The sequence below is a fragment of the Larus michahellis genome, chromosome 4 (genome assembly GCF_964199755.1).
Source record: "Larus michahellis chromosome 4, bLarMic1.1, whole genome shotgun sequence".
In the NCBI taxonomy this organism is placed as follows: Eukaryota; Metazoa; Chordata; class Aves; order Charadriiformes; family Laridae; genus Larus; species Larus michahellis.
The window spans coordinates 22,396,392-22,413,485 of NC_133899.1; the positions used below are offsets into that span (position 1 = coordinate 22,396,392).

General features: G+C 57.3%; 2 protein-coding genes across 7 annotated transcripts; both read right to left on the reverse strand.

The window, feature by feature from the left end:
* Positions 1-223: 223 nt before the first annotated feature.
* TMEM208 (transmembrane protein 208) lies at positions 224-5,806 on the reverse strand. Its single transcript, XM_074583391.1, has 6 exons — positions 5,743-5,806; positions 5,556-5,651; positions 5,407-5,466; positions 5,088-5,224; positions 1,723-1,807; positions 224-679 (listed from the first exon to the last, which is right to left on the reverse strand). The coding sequence occupies exons 1-6, from the start codon at positions 5,746-5,748 to the stop codon at positions 542-544; spliced, it is 522 nt and encodes a 173-aa protein (XP_074439492.1). The 5' UTR covers positions 5,749-5,806; the 3' UTR covers positions 224-541.
* Positions 5,807-6,628: 822 nt separating this feature from the next.
* On the reverse strand, positions 6,629-15,830 carry ELMO3 (engulfment and cell motility 3). Of its 6 annotated transcripts, none has more exons than XM_074583393.1 (20): positions 15,452-15,830; positions 15,339-15,379; positions 15,147-15,219; positions 15,021-15,071; positions 14,387-14,556; positions 13,447-13,546; positions 13,191-13,342; positions 12,350-12,428; positions 11,601-11,651; positions 11,078-11,245; positions 10,848-10,979; positions 10,528-10,632; positions 9,914-10,022; positions 9,548-9,684; positions 9,280-9,443; positions 9,038-9,150; positions 8,724-8,828; positions 8,326-8,408; positions 8,015-8,095; positions 6,629-7,849 (listed from the first exon to the last, which is right to left on the reverse strand). In XM_074583393.1, exons 1-20 carry the CDS (start codon positions 15,527-15,529, stop codon positions 7,637-7,639), a joined length of 2,205 nt encoding a protein of 734 aa, XP_074439494.1. In that variant the 5' UTR covers positions 15,530-15,830; the 3' UTR covers positions 6,629-7,636. The 6 variants fall into 6 exon arrangements, with proteins under 6 accessions (XP_074439494.1, XP_074439495.1, XP_074439497.1 ...); XM_074583394.1 differs by having other exon boundaries at positions 11,137-11,259; XM_074583396.1 differs by lacking the exons at positions 15,021-15,071; positions 15,147-15,219; positions 15,339-15,379; positions 15,452-15,830 and having other exon boundaries at positions 13,447-13,644; positions 14,387-14,802.
* Positions 15,831-17,094: the final 1,264 nt, after the last annotated feature.

Sequence of the window (17,094 nt, forward strand, 5' to 3'; positions counted from 1 at the left end):
CAGGCCAAGGCTCAAACTCAAAGTCTCCAAGTTTGGCTGCCAGGCCCGGTCACAGCACCCCCCAGCTGCCCACGCTCCCCCTCTCGCAGGGCAGCACAGAGCAAGCTCAGGAAGGGCTGAGCCCACATTTCTTGGGGGATTTTGCTTCCCGCTGGTCCAGGTCTCTGGCATTTTTAACAGCTGCCCTCTGCAAGCAGCCCTGTACGAACACAGTGCCAGCACGGTCAGTTAAGACTCTGCTCTTTAATGTACTATTTCCTCCAACGTCGCAATCCCTAACCTCAAACGCGACACAGCGCTGCTTTAAAAAGGTATTTACACACATCCCAGCATCACCCCCCTCGTTGTCCCAAGGAGCGAGGCCTCGGCTGGCGTGAAGAACCAAGCAAGGGAAGTCTCTTGCGGCCTTTCTAGCGGAATGGCAGCAATGACAGAGGGCAAGAGATCTACTGCGATGGTTTCGGATTGGTTTCGGTCGCATCTCTGATGAAATAACAGCATGGAAATGAGAGACGGCGTTAATCTATCTTCCCAGGCAGGGCTAGAAACGCTTCATCTGGCGGCGTTCTTGTCGGCGTTGCTTCTTCTCATTTGGTTCCTGACCGGCGGGCGAAGAGTCAGCTGTAAACCAGGGCCCCAGGATGTTCACCCACAGGAGGTAGAGAGCGCGTCCCGGAGCCTGCAAAACATGTGTGGCACAAACTTGGTCACTTTGGGGACAGCTTTGGCAGGGGGAGTGCTACGGTCAGGAGGGCTGGTCCTACTGAGGAAGCCAAAAGAGCTGGAATGTCTTTACAGGCTGGCTCAGGGGCATCACAGGACGCACGGAAATCAAAGGCGATGGCAGGCGCCCAAAATAAATGGCCTGATTTCATAGGGTTTAGGAACTTGCATACATATACAGCACTCGGGCTTCATATATGGAAATCCCAGCATCAGGTCTGCATTACCCAGAGAGAGATCCAGCTGCCCAGACATTCTGCCTCTCCCTCCTTCAGAAAAAAACACCCACGTTTCTCTAAATGAAAACAAATGCGCTCTGGATGGTCTCCGGGGGACAGAGTTCAGGCTGCCCCCTGCCAGGCCAGCTAGAAAGGAATATGTGAGGAAGGACCGAAACGAGAGGACTTTCTACTCTCCCAAGATTGCCTTACGTACCTTTGTGGGATATATTCAAAGCAACTGTGGGATATTTTTTTAACTGACCGGAGATATTTTTTTCTCCTTCTCCAAAAGCAGTTTTAGCTGGAAGGCACATGACAAACGTCTCAGGAGTAGAAAGAGCCTGGTGTGTTAAGGGGAAATCAAAGCCTACAGCGTTTGATCTACGCACAGTGTCCAGCAGTTCCCAGCCTCGGTCCATGCTGGTGAATGAGAAAACCAAACAAGAAGCACAGTCTGTTTGCCACACTCAGAAAATGGCTCTGTGCACAAAGCTGGCTTTGATCTGCCTCATGTTTCTTGTTGCCCTTTCACAGGGCCAGAGAGAAAGGCCAAGGCCAGCCTAGTTTTTGCGTGGTTGACTCGAAGGGATCAGGACTTCTTTCCTTTGTACGGTCTCCTTTTTAACAAGATTTGACAGGGGGATTAAAAAATTTATCAGAAGAGAGTTTTGGCCTGAAACAGGACACTGAAATGAAATGGATAAATAACGTCCTCGTCTCTGATGACAGGGAAAGACAGGAGCAACGCAGAGCAACAAGGAAAACCGCAGGGGCTTACCAAGAGCCAGAAGTACCAGACGTAGAGCGAGAAGCAGCTCAGCACTTGGACTATAGCTGTCAGCAGGATCACATCCTTGAGGTGCCTGAGGGAAGAAAAGCAAAGCATCACCCTTCCATTCCCGCCCCCGCCGAACACACCAGCTCCTCTGCCAACACAGCCCATCTGCACCGCCGCGGGGGAGCGACCCTGCCCGCCCCGACAGAAGGACTGTCCCTGCAGCTATGCTTTGCCACACGCGGTAATCTAGAAGAATCAGAGCAGTAAACAAACAAACAAAACCAAATCGGATGAGTTAAAGAGCCAGGCTCCCTCTGAAAAGGGACATTGAGAAAGCTGAGGAATGCGGGGGAGTGGAAATCAGCAACAAAACCACCGCCTCCGCCGCCTGCAACAGCAGCCGGCTCCCGCTGATTTGACATGTATCATGGTACAAAGCATAGCCGCGCACGGCTGGCTGCACTGATGGGAAGCGGGAACGTTCCCTGTGCCATTGCAGAGGCTGGCAGACACACGCGCAGGGTCACCAAAGGGCTGGGGTGCCGCAAGGACAAGAACACCATCACCTGCAAGTCCAGCTACGGCAACAGATGGCTGCCCCTCCCCTCCTGCTTCTCTGACTCTGGGGTCTTCCATGCCGGCCCGAGGCAGAGCTGAGAGCAGCTACGGAGAGGGACAAGCCGCCCACACCTCAGCCACCACCGGGGTGGGGGGGAATGTGACACCCAGGAGAGGTAAACAGGTATTGGGTTTTCAACACAAGTCACAGGGAGGGGGTTAGATGGGTTAGAAAAACGCCAGCTCCTTCACTCCCATTAAACAATCATCCGCTGGAGTAAGAAACACTCAAGTCACATCCAAGAATGGAGTCGAGAAAACAAAGGCAGAGGCAATGGTAACGAAATAGCTCATCTCATTCTGGGCAGCACAGTGACATTAGGTATTATATATGAAGTGACATTAGGTATTCATCGCCAGGAACAACTGGTTTAGGTTGGGACATCGCCATCAACTTGAGACCCTGCGGAATCCACCATTGACAGGTCTACGACGGGACACCGAGGTTCAGAAACCTCATGCATCACCGGAGGCCACAGAGGGGGTCACGGCAGAGCTCCCACTGAACCCAGCTCTCCCAGCAAGGCCGGCCTTCCTCAACCCCAAAACAACACCCAGCATCTGTTTCAGTTACAGACAGCACGAGGGAAACGCCATCAAATCCGCAGCGTTCCAGAAGCAGCTCCAAAAGAGCGCGCATTACATCAGAGAGGCAGGAGAACATCCGCTGCTTTCTGAAGGTAACCGCCAGCGTAGAGTGGTTCCCCAATCCCCAACGCGGTAACTTAGAGCGCTTCACCTGACAAACGGACACAGTCAGCAGGAGAAGCACTGAGTGTTTGTTAGCACTTTGCATTTAGGTACCAACAGGGTTAAAACAATGAAGGACTTGCACTCTCCCAGATGAGGGCTCCGCACAGGCTCAGGTACAAAGGTAGAGAGTAAGGGTGGGAACTTCAGCTGTACAAGTTGTTTTTACAGCTCTGCCTTCAAGCCGCGCTGTGTTTTGCACAGACCGTGCCTCGGAAAAGCCTCAATTCATTTTAATGTGTCACAAAACTCACGCCAACAGTGTACGGCTCAGGCAGAAAAACCTCAGAGCCCCAGCACCAAGGGAAGTACTGTCTGCAACCGCGCTGCAGCGGTGCTACGACTGCACCCAACACCTTTTCACAGCAGGTAACGGGATCCCTGTGCTAATTCCTGTCAGTCATTGCTCCTGAGCACCATCACACACATGCACGGGGCAGTTACTGGGGCACCCGCTCTGCCCCCGTGCCGTACACATCTCCCACAAGAAGGAGGATACCCCAGATGACATCAAACTTCCGTATTTTCCTGACTCGACTCTCCCGTGTTGCGTTTCACAAAAAAGGTATATCCAAAAGATTTTATGCTTCTGCTCAGGAGAGCCAGAACAGTGTAAAACAAGAGAAAAACACTCAGCTGACCATCGGGAAAAAGAAGTCACTGTAGGATGAAGAGGGTTTAAAGCACCCAGCTGACAAGTCACAGCAGAAATAACTCCCACTCTTCCTGGCCACCTCGTCCCTCAGCTGAGTCTCACTCTAGACACCCGAGTCACTGTGGCTGCAGGCAGAAAATGTGCTACTCCACCAACAAAAACACAAGATGAGAGCTCATCCTGTGCAGAGACAGCAGGTTCTGTGCCCCACAAGTCGGTCTGATAACACCCGCTGGCTGCAGAAATAAAACTTATGTTAAGAAAAATAAAGATATATAAATCAACACATGGCCCTTCCAGCACGAGAACACTCGATGTGATGCAGAGGGCTCTGCTGGAAACCAAGCCCTGCTGTGTTTCTTCAAAAGCCTGGCAGCAAGCGAAAGATGGAAGTAAACCTTAAATTGCAGGCCAAGAGCATTGCAGGGAAGGGGCCAAGTATCCCAGGTACCTCGCTGAGCACACGCTGAGGATCCCCAACACAGGCCGGACCAACAGACGGAGGCTGAAGGCAGGGAGGACAGAGAGCAAAGCCTGACACATCCATGACTACCTCGCAGATTTCTGTAAATACTCTGAGGCTCTCTGTTAGAAAACATGTAAATCTAGAAGATATTTCTGCTGTTTCAGTACTGTCTCTCCTTATTTTATTGAACAGCGCTTTGTAGGAATTACTGTTGTATGTTCCTTGATCGACGAAAAGAGTTACATCACTGCCAAGAACACTGGGCAGGCAAATGCTTGGCGCCGTCTGCAGTCAGACACAGAGAACGCACAAGCACAGGGGGTGGAAAAGGCTGAGGAGGTGAGAGGAAGCAGCTAAGACAGAGGGGAGGCTTTTTAGTGTGTAGAACAGTTGAAGACACAGCCAGTTTGCAGCTGGGATGGGGTAACTGGCAGCGCGTGCCCTTCTGCTCTGTCAAGCACTACCTGCAGTAGTGGTTTAAAAAGAAACTCTATATTCCTCTGTGCATTGCAGAAGCACGCACAGTGTCAGCACTGTCTCTTCACTGAAAAAAAGGTTATAACCTGCTCCGGCTGAACCGTTTGGGATCCCGTGTGCCTCAGCCCTAAGGAGAGTGACCATTCCAGGCCAACGTACCCACGTGGCGGCTCGCAACTGGTGCACACCGGGGCAGGCATTCAGATAATGAGGACAGTTTAGGTACATTCTTGGATAAAAACAGCTACAGGCTTCCAGCGCTGCTCATGCCTGTGCCGGTGGGCAAGCTGAGGGGGGAGCTCAGGCCTGGCCTCCTCCCTAGGGGGCTCTCCTAGCTCTGCGTGCACGCTCAGGCAGCAGGTCCTGCTCACCTGGACTCGTGCGGGTGTGGACACTCACTCTGCCATCCCCTGCTCCATATTCAGGTCAATTCCCCCGTCGGCAAGGCTGCCATCGTCTGTGAAAGACGGCTTTGCCATGGAGTTCATGGACCGGTAGCTGGTGCCGTAGACCACCGAGCTGAAGACGAACGCTACCTGCAACAAGGGAACAGCTGTCAACCACAAGAGCCGTGACCCCTGGGGCAGAGCAGTGGGGGCCTGCTGGCCTCGCCGGTCGTGACAACCAGGAAAGGACGCGGCTTTCCCCCGGGCCGGGCCCAGGTGCCCCTCGCCAGGGCAGGAGCCGGTGTCCTGCCCGCAGCGGGCCAGGCGCTCACCCACGTCCAGGCGGAGGCGGCAGAGTAGAAGATCACCAGGTTCACCACAGCATAGACGGCCTAAGGAGAGAGAAGGGCACGGCTGTCAGCTTCCCCGGGGCCTCCTCACCGGCCCGGGTCCCCCCGGATCCCCCCCGGGTCCCGCTCACCGAGGCCCCAAGGATGATGCGGAGGTAGAAGCGCAGCGTCTCCCGGTTCTCCTCGAAGATCTGCTTCTTACCCTTGGTGCCCGCCTTCCCCTTGGGCTGCGGAGCCAAGACAGGTGGTCAGCGGCCTCCCTTACCCCGGCCGCCCGCACCCTCCGGCCCCGGCCCCGGCCCCGGCCCCGCCACTCACCGCCATGGCCGCGCCGGCTCCACACTCCGCTTCCGGCCACACCGGAAGTGACCCCCACCGGAACTGGAGGGACCGGAAGTGGTGGGGCCGCGCCTGGGACATGGCGGCAGGGGCCTACTTGAGGCCGTGGGGGAGGCCTCGGGTCCCTTCCTGGTCCCCCTCCCGGTTCCCTCTTCCGGGTCTGGGCCCTCTCCCCCCGGTCCCCGAGGACTCCCCCGTCCCTGGGGGGTTTCTGCGGTCCCCAGCCCCAGGGGACCCGGAGGCCTTCCCCCTGGTCCCACGGCGCAGCCCAGGGGTTTGGGGCGCCGGTGCCTGCCCTCCCCACCTCGGCACCTCTGTACAGCCCCTTGGCTCGTAGGAGAAGGTGCCCCACAGTGCCAGGATCCTGCACAGCCATCAAGAGCCTGACCTGAAGCTAAATGAGCCACGTTGCTCTCACCTCCATGGTTCTGATGGCTCCTGGGAGGTGGTTTGTTGCTTGGGGCAGGAGCTGGGGCTGCAGAGCCTGGTCCTGCAGGGCAGCAGCCTCGCAGAGACTGCCTTACCCAGCCTCATCTTTCCTTGTAACAGCCTCTGTGGCCAGGACACTGCTCACCAAGCTTCAAGCCCAAGAGGCACTGGTACTGGGACCAGCTACAGTACTCCTAAACCTTCCTAGGCTGGAAACAGCCTTAGCTGTAGCTCCACAGCCGCCTTCCTTGGAAATGACATGACTCTGTGCCCTCTCCTCCACTCAGCAACAGGAATAAAACCTTCCTGCCAGCCATCCTCCAAGGCTTCTTCATGCCCTGTGCTGCAGCACAGCCCCAGCCTTACCCGCTTTGGCCCCTTCTTGCCCACGGTCAGCCTGACCCCTTCCGAAAAGCTTTGGAAAGGACACAGCCCTGAGTTCTTTCAGAAGTGTTTATTGTCCCAATACATGGGAGGCAGAGGCACGGCGGGAGCCCCGGCAACCTGTGGCTGCAGTCACAGGATACACCCGCTGGAGAAGATGTAGGCACGAGGAGGTACAGGATCCTGGAGTGGGGGCCGGGGAGGAGGTAGCTTGTCATGGTACAGTAGTGCAGCAGCATCGCTGAAGTGTGCAAGTACCCGCCCAGGGCGGGAGAAGGCACCAAGGTTGGCACAAGCGCCGCAGCGCCAGGCAGTAAGGGCAGACCGGGGTCTCCTCCTCACACCAGACACAGTGGCAGTGAGCCCCTGCCCAGCTGAAATGGTGCTGGGAGGGGGACCTTATACCCTAAACACCCCCCTTCCAGGGGTAGGAGTGCAAAGGGCTCAGCAGGAAAGGAAAACATTTCAGTGTGGCACAGGCCTGGCTGGGCAGGCACACTGTGCTCTGGAGATGCTGTCTGCTCACCAAACTGAGCAGAAAGGGTGTTTTATCCTTTTTTTAACCCTTTTCTTGCCCAGAAGGGAGCCCCTGCGCTGATAGGGACAGTCAGGCAGAGCAGATTCGTACCTTTGTAGTGCTGCCCCTGCTCCAGCTGTCACAGGGCTGCCTGTACCTTTAGTCCTGCCCACATCCTCACCCTCTCTGCCCAAAGCCTGTCTGGGGTGTCAGCAGGGGCAACACTACCACAGAGGGGTTTAGTTGTCTGGAAAGTATTTCATCTTGCCTGCCCGCAGCAGGGGGGCAAAGCAGCCGTGTCACCCCCCCTCAAACAGGAGCCTGACTCTCGGTGGCTCAGCCCCGTGCTCTCGCAGGAGAGCAGGACAGAGGCAGGGAAGGGTGGGCAGTTGGCCCTGGGATGGGCAAGGTGCAGGTAGCAAATGCCCAAGCCCCTCGCCAGGGCCTGGGCTTGTCCCTTTGGGCCAGAGATGAGGGACAGAGCCTGGAGGAAGGGGTTTAGTTTTGGGGATCGTAGAGGGGGGACGGGACACAGGGAGGAACTCACTGCTCTGCATGGCTGAAGTCGTAGCAGAAGTTTAAGTTGCTGGGGGGCTTTGGGATGGGAGGGGGGGTGTCGGGGATGCTGATGTTCTCCAGGTCCAGGAGACGCAGCTTGAGCTCCATAGACAGCAGGACATCAAGGTCCGTCTGCGTTCGCTCGCTCGTCATCTCCTTGCCCAGGAGCACGTTCAGCCCGTCCGTCCAGAGGCAGAACTGGGGAAGCAGAGCACAGGCGACTGTCACCAGCCCTGGGCAGCGACTGTCCCTCCCTGTGGCTCCCACCCTCGGGTCACGCATACAATTCCCTTCCCCGCCTGCAGTCCCCTGGCAAGGACATCTGGCCACAGTGTGTCTCCCCAGCGGGCCGTTGGAGCTCACCTCGTACCGGGTGGGGGCAATGAAGTTGAGGCAGTATTCCTCCATGTCGTACACGATGGAGAAGGCCAGCTCCAGGACGTCCTGCAGGGACAGCACAGTGGGTAGCCATCTTCTCAGCTGGAGTCTTTCCAGCTCTGGCGGGGTTCAGAGCAGGAGCTGCCTCCCAGCCTTCTCCTCTGCACCCCAGAAGACCCAAAAGGTCTCCAGTCTCAAGCCACATCAAAAACCACCATGAAACCACCCAACCTGCCACCACCCACCCACCACCAAAACCCATAAGAACTGCGCAGCGTGGGGTGGGAGGTGCTGACCTTGTTCTGCTTCCCGGAGCTTTTTTCCTTCATGTGTGGACACTCCTTCCCCACGAGCAGCATCTTCATGTCCACCACAGGAACTGGGGCAAGCGAAGGAGCTGTGAGCACCTGCTCTCCTCTCCCCCAAGCTCAGAGCCCAAGCGCAGGGGCTCACAGCCATCTGCAACTCAGGGGGGGGCTCAAGCCGCTCTGCAGCACCCTTTCAAAAGCCATCCCACCCCAGCCTGCAACCCCCACAGCTCCCAGTTCCACAGTGCCAGCGGGCACTGGGCCACATGTGTGGCAGCCAGGCAGAGGGGCGATTCCCACCTTACACCATCGCCAGCACGTCACAGCTGGGGTGGGCAGAGGGCTCCCCTCCTTCCTACCCCCTCTTCTTTCTCCCCATCACCTACTTTTCTCTGGCAGGCTCTCGATGGGGGGAGAGTTCACCCCCTCCTCCACGTCCCCGTAGTGCAGCACCTTGTGGTTGGGTGACAGGCGGCAGTACCAGAGCTTGTCTGCAGCAGAAGGACCGTCGGGAAGAGCTCAGCATCCCCTCGCTGAGATGGAGCACACCCCACTTGGTCCCACCCCGTGGGTTAGCCCACGCCAGCCATCCAGGGAGCCAGGCGTGCTGCTCCTCACACAGATGAATCGGGGAACCCGGTGGCAGAGGACATGGGGACAAGCCTCTGTCCCCCTCCCAGGACCCCCGCCTGGCACTCACCCTGCCTGCGGCGGCTGCTGATCTTGCGGAAGAGGGTGCCCTCACAGAGGTGCAGCAGGCGCTGCTGTCGGATCAGCTCCAGGAGCTCCGGCTTCAGCCTCTCACGTAACTCCCTGGGGTGACAGCCAGCAGAAGAGGAGGCACAGCCACTTCAGCAGGCGCTCGCTGACCTCCCCAGCCCCATGCTGAGCACCCCACGGCCCCTCATCGCAGCTCCGGCTCCCTGCCCGCAACCCACTCACAGCACGGGCACAGCCAGCGTCTCCTCCTGGTGCAGCCGCTCCGTCTGCCGCAGCTTCAGGATCTCGCTGTAGTTCAGCGCGTTCACTCTGGTCTTGAAGAGCTCCAGGGAGGTGGGCTTGAGGGACAGGGTCCTGGTGATCTGCTCCCGCACCACCTGCAGCACCTGCAGGGCCCAGGACGTCACCCCCAGGCTGGTGATGCTCCTCAGACCCTCTGAATTTATGTACAGCCCGTGGACCCAGCCCCGAGACCTGCATCCTCTCACACCTTGTCAAAGTCCTCCTGGGTAGCACGCATCTCCTTCCAGGTCTTGTTCACCAGCTGGATGCAGATGCAGAAGAGCTCTTCAAAGAAATGATCCTGCCCGAAGAACATAGGGTAAAAGGCCTGAGCCGTCTCCGAGCCTGCGGTGAGAAGGACAGATGATGCCACACTCCCCAGTTTTTCTAGGGAATTTCAGCATCCAGGAGAACCTGGACATTTCCCAGCCCTCCCTCCCCTTCCCCTGCTGTCGGCCACGCCTGAGCCTGGTGGCCCCACGTACACAGCGCCCTGCCCTGGCAGCTTGTCCCCAGCTCCTGCCGGCCAGCAGGCAGCAGGGCAGGGAGAAGGACAAGCAGGGCACACACGTACACGGCTCTCCAACGTGCAGGATCTCGCAGAGGATCAGGGTGAGCTGGATGCTGCTTCGAGCGAAGGGACATTCGTGTTTGTCTTCCCGGCTGCTGTTCTCGAGGACAAACTGGAGGAGAGGATCGTTGCCTTGCATTACACGGTCCAGAAACTCAGAGGGCAAGCTGTCCCCCCCCTCCCCGAGTCGAACCATCTTAACAGAAGTAATTTACTGTCCCCAAAACCCAGCCCCAGCATCCTCCTTCCCCTGCCACAGTGCGGGACCTGATCGCAGGCACAGCGGGTCAGAGTGTGGCTAATGCTCTGCAGCCACTGGCTGGTTTTGCCCAAATCGCCCCATTTTGCCCCAATTGCCCCATTTTGCGCAGATGCGAACAAGGCCTGGAAACCAAGCTGTGGGCAAAAAACTAAAAATTATGAGGACCCTTCAGTGCCACCAGCCTCAAATGGCTGCTCCTACCCACAGGGAGGACCTTGGCTCCATCTGAAACAGGGCAACAGTAGGACATCTGCCCAAAAGGGACATCCTCGCCTGGGTCTGGCCAAGGACAAGGAAAGGAAAAGAAGGTGGAGATCCACCAGCACCAGGGAGTTCTCCGTCAGAGAGCACGCACCCTGCTATAGGCGTTGGGGGTGTGCCTGGAGAAATACACCATGTTGTCGAGGGCAAGGAGTCCTGGTGGGGCACGGCGGAGGTCCTCTGCTGGGTTGCTGTTGTTCTAGGAGGACACAAAAGGATGGAATTTAGCAACTGCTGCTTTCTTCTCCAAGCAGCAGAGTCCTCCTGACGCAGCCATGGGGTTTGCCTTTTGAGCTCCGGCAGCTCCGCAGCACCCGCTGTTTAGCGGTGCCGAGGGAGCAGAAGGGAGGTTCTGCATGGTGGCCCATCGGCATCAACAGGGACAGCTGGGAAGGGGGTGCGGGGGGGACGCACCACGAAGCCCAGCTTGCGGAACTCCTTGGCACACAGGGATCGCCGCCGCTCGGTGCTGAAGTTGCTGGTGGGGGCCTCGCTCTCTGACTCAAAGGCGGTTTGGCGCAGAGACTGGAGGAGCTCCCGCTGTTCCTGGAGGGAGAGAGGAGAGGAGGGCGTGCTGGTGAGCCCCATGCAAGCAGGTTCTCCCAGGACCAACTGACGATAAAATGTAATGTGCCTTCACCCACGTCTGCTGCCACGGGTGGAAGACAGCAGGGCCAGACTCGCAAGGAGAGCGCTCGCAGACCTGTGAGTAGGGATCCATGGAGGTCCTCATGCGACGTTCGTGCAGGTTGAGGCTGACAGACTGCAGCACGTACAGGTAATGGGCCATCTCGTCCGCCAGCGGCTCGGAGCTGTGGATGATGTTCTAGAGGAAACCATGAGTGAGAAGGTTCCCCCAGGCTGCTGCTCCCGGTTCCTCCAAGCCCAGGGGCCAACAGCCGAAGCTCGGCAGGTCCCGCTGCTCAAAGGGGCGTAAGGAATTGGGCAGCTCCCCTCAGGGCTGGGAGAGAGGTGGGCGCACTGAACCACAGGCAGCTGGAGGTGCAACCCTGAGCACATGGGTGCCAGCACAGCAGCACCCATAGGAGGCATCGAGGAAAGGGAGTGGTGCACGTAGGCCACCCAGCCAGGCATGGCCACCAAAGGCTGGGGCTGAGGCGACGGGGGCTGGGGAGGAAGGAGAGAGGATGAAGCACAGCTCCTCACCTTGTGGATAAACTGCCTGATGTTCTTCTCCCTCAGGTAGTCCATCATCTCCTAGGAAAGGAAAAGGCTGTGAAATGTTCCCCGGCTCAGCACACCACCATTTCCCAAAAAAAAAAAAAAAAAAAAAAAAAAAAAAAAAAAAGCTGGTGTTCCCTCTGCAGACCCACTTCCCTGCCGTGCCTGGCTCTGGGCCACAGGCAGGGTGGGGACAGAAGGGAACTGGCAGTCTGAGGAGGGACACTGGTGAGCAGGAGACCTGCCCCCAGTTTCCATTGCCCTGACAGCCAGGACTAGCCCACCCCAGTGGGGCTCAAATAGATCTTGCCCCACCAGGCTGCCAGGGGGGGTTGTGTCAGTCAAGGAGAAGAGGCAGAGTGAGGATGCTGACTTTGAGCATCTCCAGGCACCTCTCACAGCCAGCCCCACCATCCCAGAGAACGCAAACACTACAGTGGAAGACCCAGCTGCCCAAGGCCCCATTGCAGAGTGGCCCAGCTGTGACGGCCCCGATGTGCCAGGCGCTGGGTCTGGGCCACCACAGTCACTGTGCCACCACCAGCCGTGACACTTCTCCTGGCATTTGAGATCTTGCAGCTCCCCAAAACTACTCCCAGGGGTGCGAGACAGCAGAGGCATCTTGGCAGAGCAGCCCCGTGATAGTGGCACTGTGGTGCTCGGATCTGCAACGCCCACCACCCCACCGTCACCCGCCCCTGGAAACTGCCCGCGGGCAGAGAGCAGCCCCTTACCTGCCGCTCAGCATCGGTCGCAGACAGCAGCAGCGCGATGAGCAGGGCCATGGCCTTCAGCTGCAGCTGGGCGTTTGTCCTGCAGGAGGAGGAGGATGGGGAGAGTCACCAGCTCTAAGGGTGGTCTTGCCCTCCCCAAGGCAAGCCCATCGTTTCCCCCCCTTCACTGCTGGACCCCACTGCTCGGAGCTGGGGGACCCAGGGAGGCCAGAGCCATGAGTGAGCAGCTGCTGACAGCAGGGCCAGGGGTGAGGTGGTCCCCACAGCTGTGATTGAGGAGCACCCATGGGTGGATCAGATATTGCTCTGCACAAACCCATGGGTGCGGCATTTTGGAGCCGGAGGAAAACCCACGGCGAGCAGCAGACTCCTGTCTGGCAGGAGCCCTGGGCGTAAGCCTCTCCATTTTCTAAGAAAGAAAACCTACAAACCGAAGAGATGCAGAGTCATGAGGAAGAGGAGGGAACAAAGAACCCATCTTTAGCTGAGGGATTTAACAAACTGTTTGCTCAGTACAGCACCACCACCCCAGGTTGCAGGGAATATTCTACTGCTCCTAGATACACCGGAGAAAGGGAAGGAAGAGCCAACATCAGAACAAAGGCAGGTCAGCTAAAGAAGTAAAATATCCAAATGAAACAGGCCATGAATGAAGGAATCTGACCTGGAAACAGGACAGTCCATCCCTCCCCCAGCAGCGGGGACAGGACAGGCTGCCCACCATGTTTAGGAAGGGACAGCACAACACTGTGCCGGGGATAACCCAGAGAAATGCCCTCCATCACCTCACGCCCACCGGCTCTGGGATGGGGGCGAACGGTGCTCTGGCCTCTCCACTTACACCTGCAGGTGGGTGAGGAGACGATCCAGTGTCACTTCTTTTTTGACTAGCTCAAAGAGGACGCGACTGGTGGGTACCATGTTCTCCAAGATAGACAAGGAGAGCTGCTGGACAGATGCATCCACCGCGTTCATATTGACGTAACTCACTATCTACGAGACATACAACCGTCTGTCAATGGCAGGCGGAGCCTGGGTGACGGGGGTAACAAGGAATCCCAAGGGCACAGGCTGTGGAGACCGCAGAAGGTGCTTACCTTCTTGATGAAGGCTGCACTAAGAGTCTCCCAGGAAACAAAATCATGCTCCATCAGCTCCATGAAGGCCTTCAGGGTGTGAGCTAGCATCTCCCCCGTACTGGAGGAACAGATGAGCAAACACAGTGAGGTGGACCTAGATACCCCACAGTCGCCACCGTAAGTACAGCTGCATGTTGGTGGGTACGTTAGAGACAGCTAGACAAGCAGAGAGCAGTGAGCAGGAGAAGAAAGGAAAGAGAAACAATTGGGTAAGAAATCGGACTCTCGCTTAGTCATCCCAGGAAGTCAAGGTAGGGGAGGTTTGTTTCTGGAAAGCTGTGTTACCACAGTACAAAGATCACTGAAGACGAGCCCTCAGGAAAGCCAAGTCACCCTAAATCCCTCCTCCTATTTCCAAGAAACGCGCGCTGCACTGCCTGGTGTTGGGCTCCACATCCTCTGTGAGATAGGAGCGCAGAGGAGATGCAGCCTCACGTCCTGCAAGAGTCAGGCAGGCGCTAGTTTGGCAGTTTGGGGTTTTCTTGAGCTGCCTGCAGACCTCTCGCAGCTCAAACCTCATGGCAGAGGGATTATTCGGGGTGGGAGGAACGAGCAGCAGCAGAGGCCACGATCATCACAGGAGGTTTCCTGCCAGCAAAACCCATAGGGCTGCAGATGACCCAGCCAGTAAATGGATGGGAGGTTCAAGCCCGGTCACATTCACAAGGGGAGTCAGGACCACAGAACCCTGGGGACCTACTCCCCACTGCCAGGCAGGTAAGGAGCCTGCGGAGCCAAGCCCCTGCCACCAGCGCTGCCCTTCGTGCCACAGCACAGGGGTCAACAAGCCAGGAACACGAATGGAGTCCACTCCAATGCCCAGCTTGGGGCTCATGCAGCATTAGCGAGGGAGAATAAAAGTCAAGAACTGCAAGGAAAGTCCTCTCCTGATACTCACTCATTCCCTTCTTCCACAATACAGAAGATTTTTTTTAAGCCGTTCCTGTTGATGAATTCCTGAGCAAAGGTAACGTCCTGGGAGAGGCTCGCAAGCTTCTTCAGCGAGTCAGTCTTCACATCCGAGTTGTTGCTCTGGATCCCACTGTACAACCTCTCTGCTTCTTGATCCTATCAGGAAGGAAAGAATGAAGCCAAAGAGGCTCATCAAAAGACAGCGAGAAGCTTGGAGGAGGCTGGAAGAGCTTAAGCACAAGTTTTGGAAGGAGGCCTGGGCTAGAGCAGCCCCGGTGAGGAGCTGGAGCGAGACAGAGCCACTAGAGCAGAAACCAGAAGGAGCTGAGGAAGAAGGTCAGGCCGGTGCAAAGCTAAGAACGTTTGATGAGTTGGCCCACACATCCAAAGCGTCTCAGGATGATTTAGTTTCTCTTCAAACTCCCCCAGGCTCTGCCGAGGGAGGATGAAGGTTGAGACAGGTCTGCTAGGCCTGAGGCACCAAGAGGAGCCGTCATGAGCCAGAAGTCACCGAGCGAGGCAGTGGCAGAGGGCTTGGAGCACCACATCGCCCCATCGCAGGGGGACATCCCACCGGAGCACGCGGCGGAGAAGGAGACGGGGGGGACGGAGGGATGTACCGGGGAGGTGGTCAGCCGTAAAATGCTCCCGTTCTTAATCTCCCCGCGGTTCTGTAAGGAGAAAGGAACGGGTGAGCGGTGAGCACCGTGCCGGTGGGGCTGGGGAGAGGTGGGTGGGCGTCTCACCGACTCAGTGATGTAGGTCTGCCGTCCGTCTGCGTACTGCAGGGCATAGTGCTCGGCATTGGGCAGGCTCCACCTGCGGCGACAGGCGGCCGGTCACTGCTTGGTACGGCTAGTGCCGGTCACTGCCGGGCTGGTGGCAGCCCAGTGGCGGGCTGTCACGAGCCGGTGGTGGGCGACGGGCACGGTACTCACGCATCGCAGACGTCCTTGAGCACGGAGGCGAGGGGCTTGGTCTGCGAGCGAGAGAACAGCCATCAGCTGGGGTCAGGGGTCCGGCAGGGGGGTTTGCGGGTGCCGAGCGGTACCTGCTGGAGGTCGATGAGCTGCGGGATGGCTCCCACCATCTGGATGGCGATCTTCACCACGTCCTTGGGCGGCGGCATGGCTCCCGCAGAGGCACCGGCACCCTTCGGCACAGCTCCCCGCCCCGCCGCCCCGCAGTTCCGGGTCGCCGCTGCCTCCCCGCCTCCCGGAGCACCCCGCTGCCGGTCCCCACGCTGCCCTGCCCCCTCACCTGAGCTGACGCGGGCTCGGTGGGACCCACCTCCTCGCCGGGAAAGGGGGGACGGTGGCACCCCACTGTTCGTGTGGGGGACCCGTCCCTCCGGAGCCCGGAGGCATAGGCCAGGGTGGGGGTGGGAAACTCTGGAAAGTTTGTTGTTTTTTTTTTTTTTTTTTCCTGTGTGTTTGTTTATTCACGTCAGAGAACACTGTACAAATATTACAGGCAATTTTTCTTTCCTTGCAAAAAAAGTATAAAAATAATCTTTATATATGAATCAAATGTTCATTCGCAACTGTAAATTTTTTCTCTAGGTTATCCTTTTCCGAAGGTGGCGAACACAAACACTTGGAGGGAGGGCGAGGGCCAGGCAGTACACAGAGAAGAGCTCGAGCTACACCAAAGCCACAGAGCCTAGCTAACGCGCGCAGGACTGAGGGAGCTCGGTCAGCTTCCACGCGGAGGAGGGAAGGTTCGGGGACTGGCTGCATGCGGGCTGGAAGGTCACCCCTGGCGGGGTCCCACGCCACGGCTGTCTCGTGGCTGGCAGCAGCTGCCCGCTGCCAAACTAGAGAGCGTCCCGTTGTTCCTCCCGAATTCTTCATGCTTTTCCCAAAGAGGACGACGGTGTTTCAGGGCTGCAGAGAGGAACGAGCTCTTCCGGAGGAGTGCCACACAGAACAGGATGGCCCGAGGAGCCACCTCGGGGACGCAGGTCCCAAGCACATACTCTTCTCACCTCCACGGCCTCCAGGAATTGAAGACTTTACATCTTTTACTGCTGGCGCTCCAGCTGGTTGTGTGGTTCACAGGCGGTGAGCAGCTAAGCGGAGAAGTTAAACATCAGCCAGTTACGTGGATGGCTACAAGCTACGTCTCTGCGATGGCCAGCCGTGCTCCTGGCCTGGCCCTCTCTTCAGCAGTTTGCGGAGCAGGGAAAGCAGGACGGCTGCTACCACCACATCAGCAGGAAGATGTGCAAAACTGAAGACGCTCAAATAGAGGATCTGATCAAAAACCAAAGTCGGGGCTTGCAAAATACAACACAAATCCATCAGGGCGTTTTGCTCCAACTAAAATGCACCAGGGTCTGGTACCGCCAGACCATCGTAACGACCGGTACCATCTGATCATCGTAACGAACCCAACGGCAGACCTTCCATCACAACGCAATGAAGAAAACCTCGTGGAAAAATGATGCAGAGAAAGCATCGCGCTAGGCAGCGACCTGTCACAGGATCAGGAATTGGGAGCATGGATACGGACACTAGAGGAGCGAATTCAAATATACAGAAAGCCTGATCCTGAGCAGATGCTAAGGGAGAAAAAGGCGGGGGGGGGAAGCACTATTTTGACAACACCTACGTAACTTGTCACAGCAAAAGTACTACTGAATTGTTACTGCTTGGTCGCCTTTTAGACAGTTGAAGGCTCAAGTGCAATGGT

Excerpts from the sequence above, each read along its gene's own strand:
- TMEM208 (XM_074583391.1), bottom strand. Across the intron at positions 1,808-5,087 it reads ATGGAGCAGGGGATGGCAGA|GCACCTCAAGGATGTGATCC; the intron begins GTGAGTGTCCAC and ends TTCTTCCCTCAG. Across the intron at positions 680-1,722 it reads TCTGGTACTTCTGGCTCTTG|GCTCCGGGACGCGCTCTCTA; the intron begins GTAAGCCCCTGC and ends CATGTTTTGCAG.
- ELMO3 (XM_074583393.1), bottom strand. The coding sequence starts at position 15,529 with ATGCCGCCGCCCAAGGACGTGGTGAAGATCGCCATCCAGATGGTGGGA. Across the intron at positions 15,380-15,451 it reads AGCTCATCGACCTCCAGCAG|ACCAAGCCCCTCGCCTCCGT; the intron begins GTACCGCTCGGC and ends TCTCGCTCGCAG. Across the intron at positions 9,151-9,279 it reads ACGCTGGCTGTGCCCGTGCT|GGAGTTACGTGAGAGGCTGA; the intron begins GTGAGTGGGTTG and ends CTGTCACCCCAG.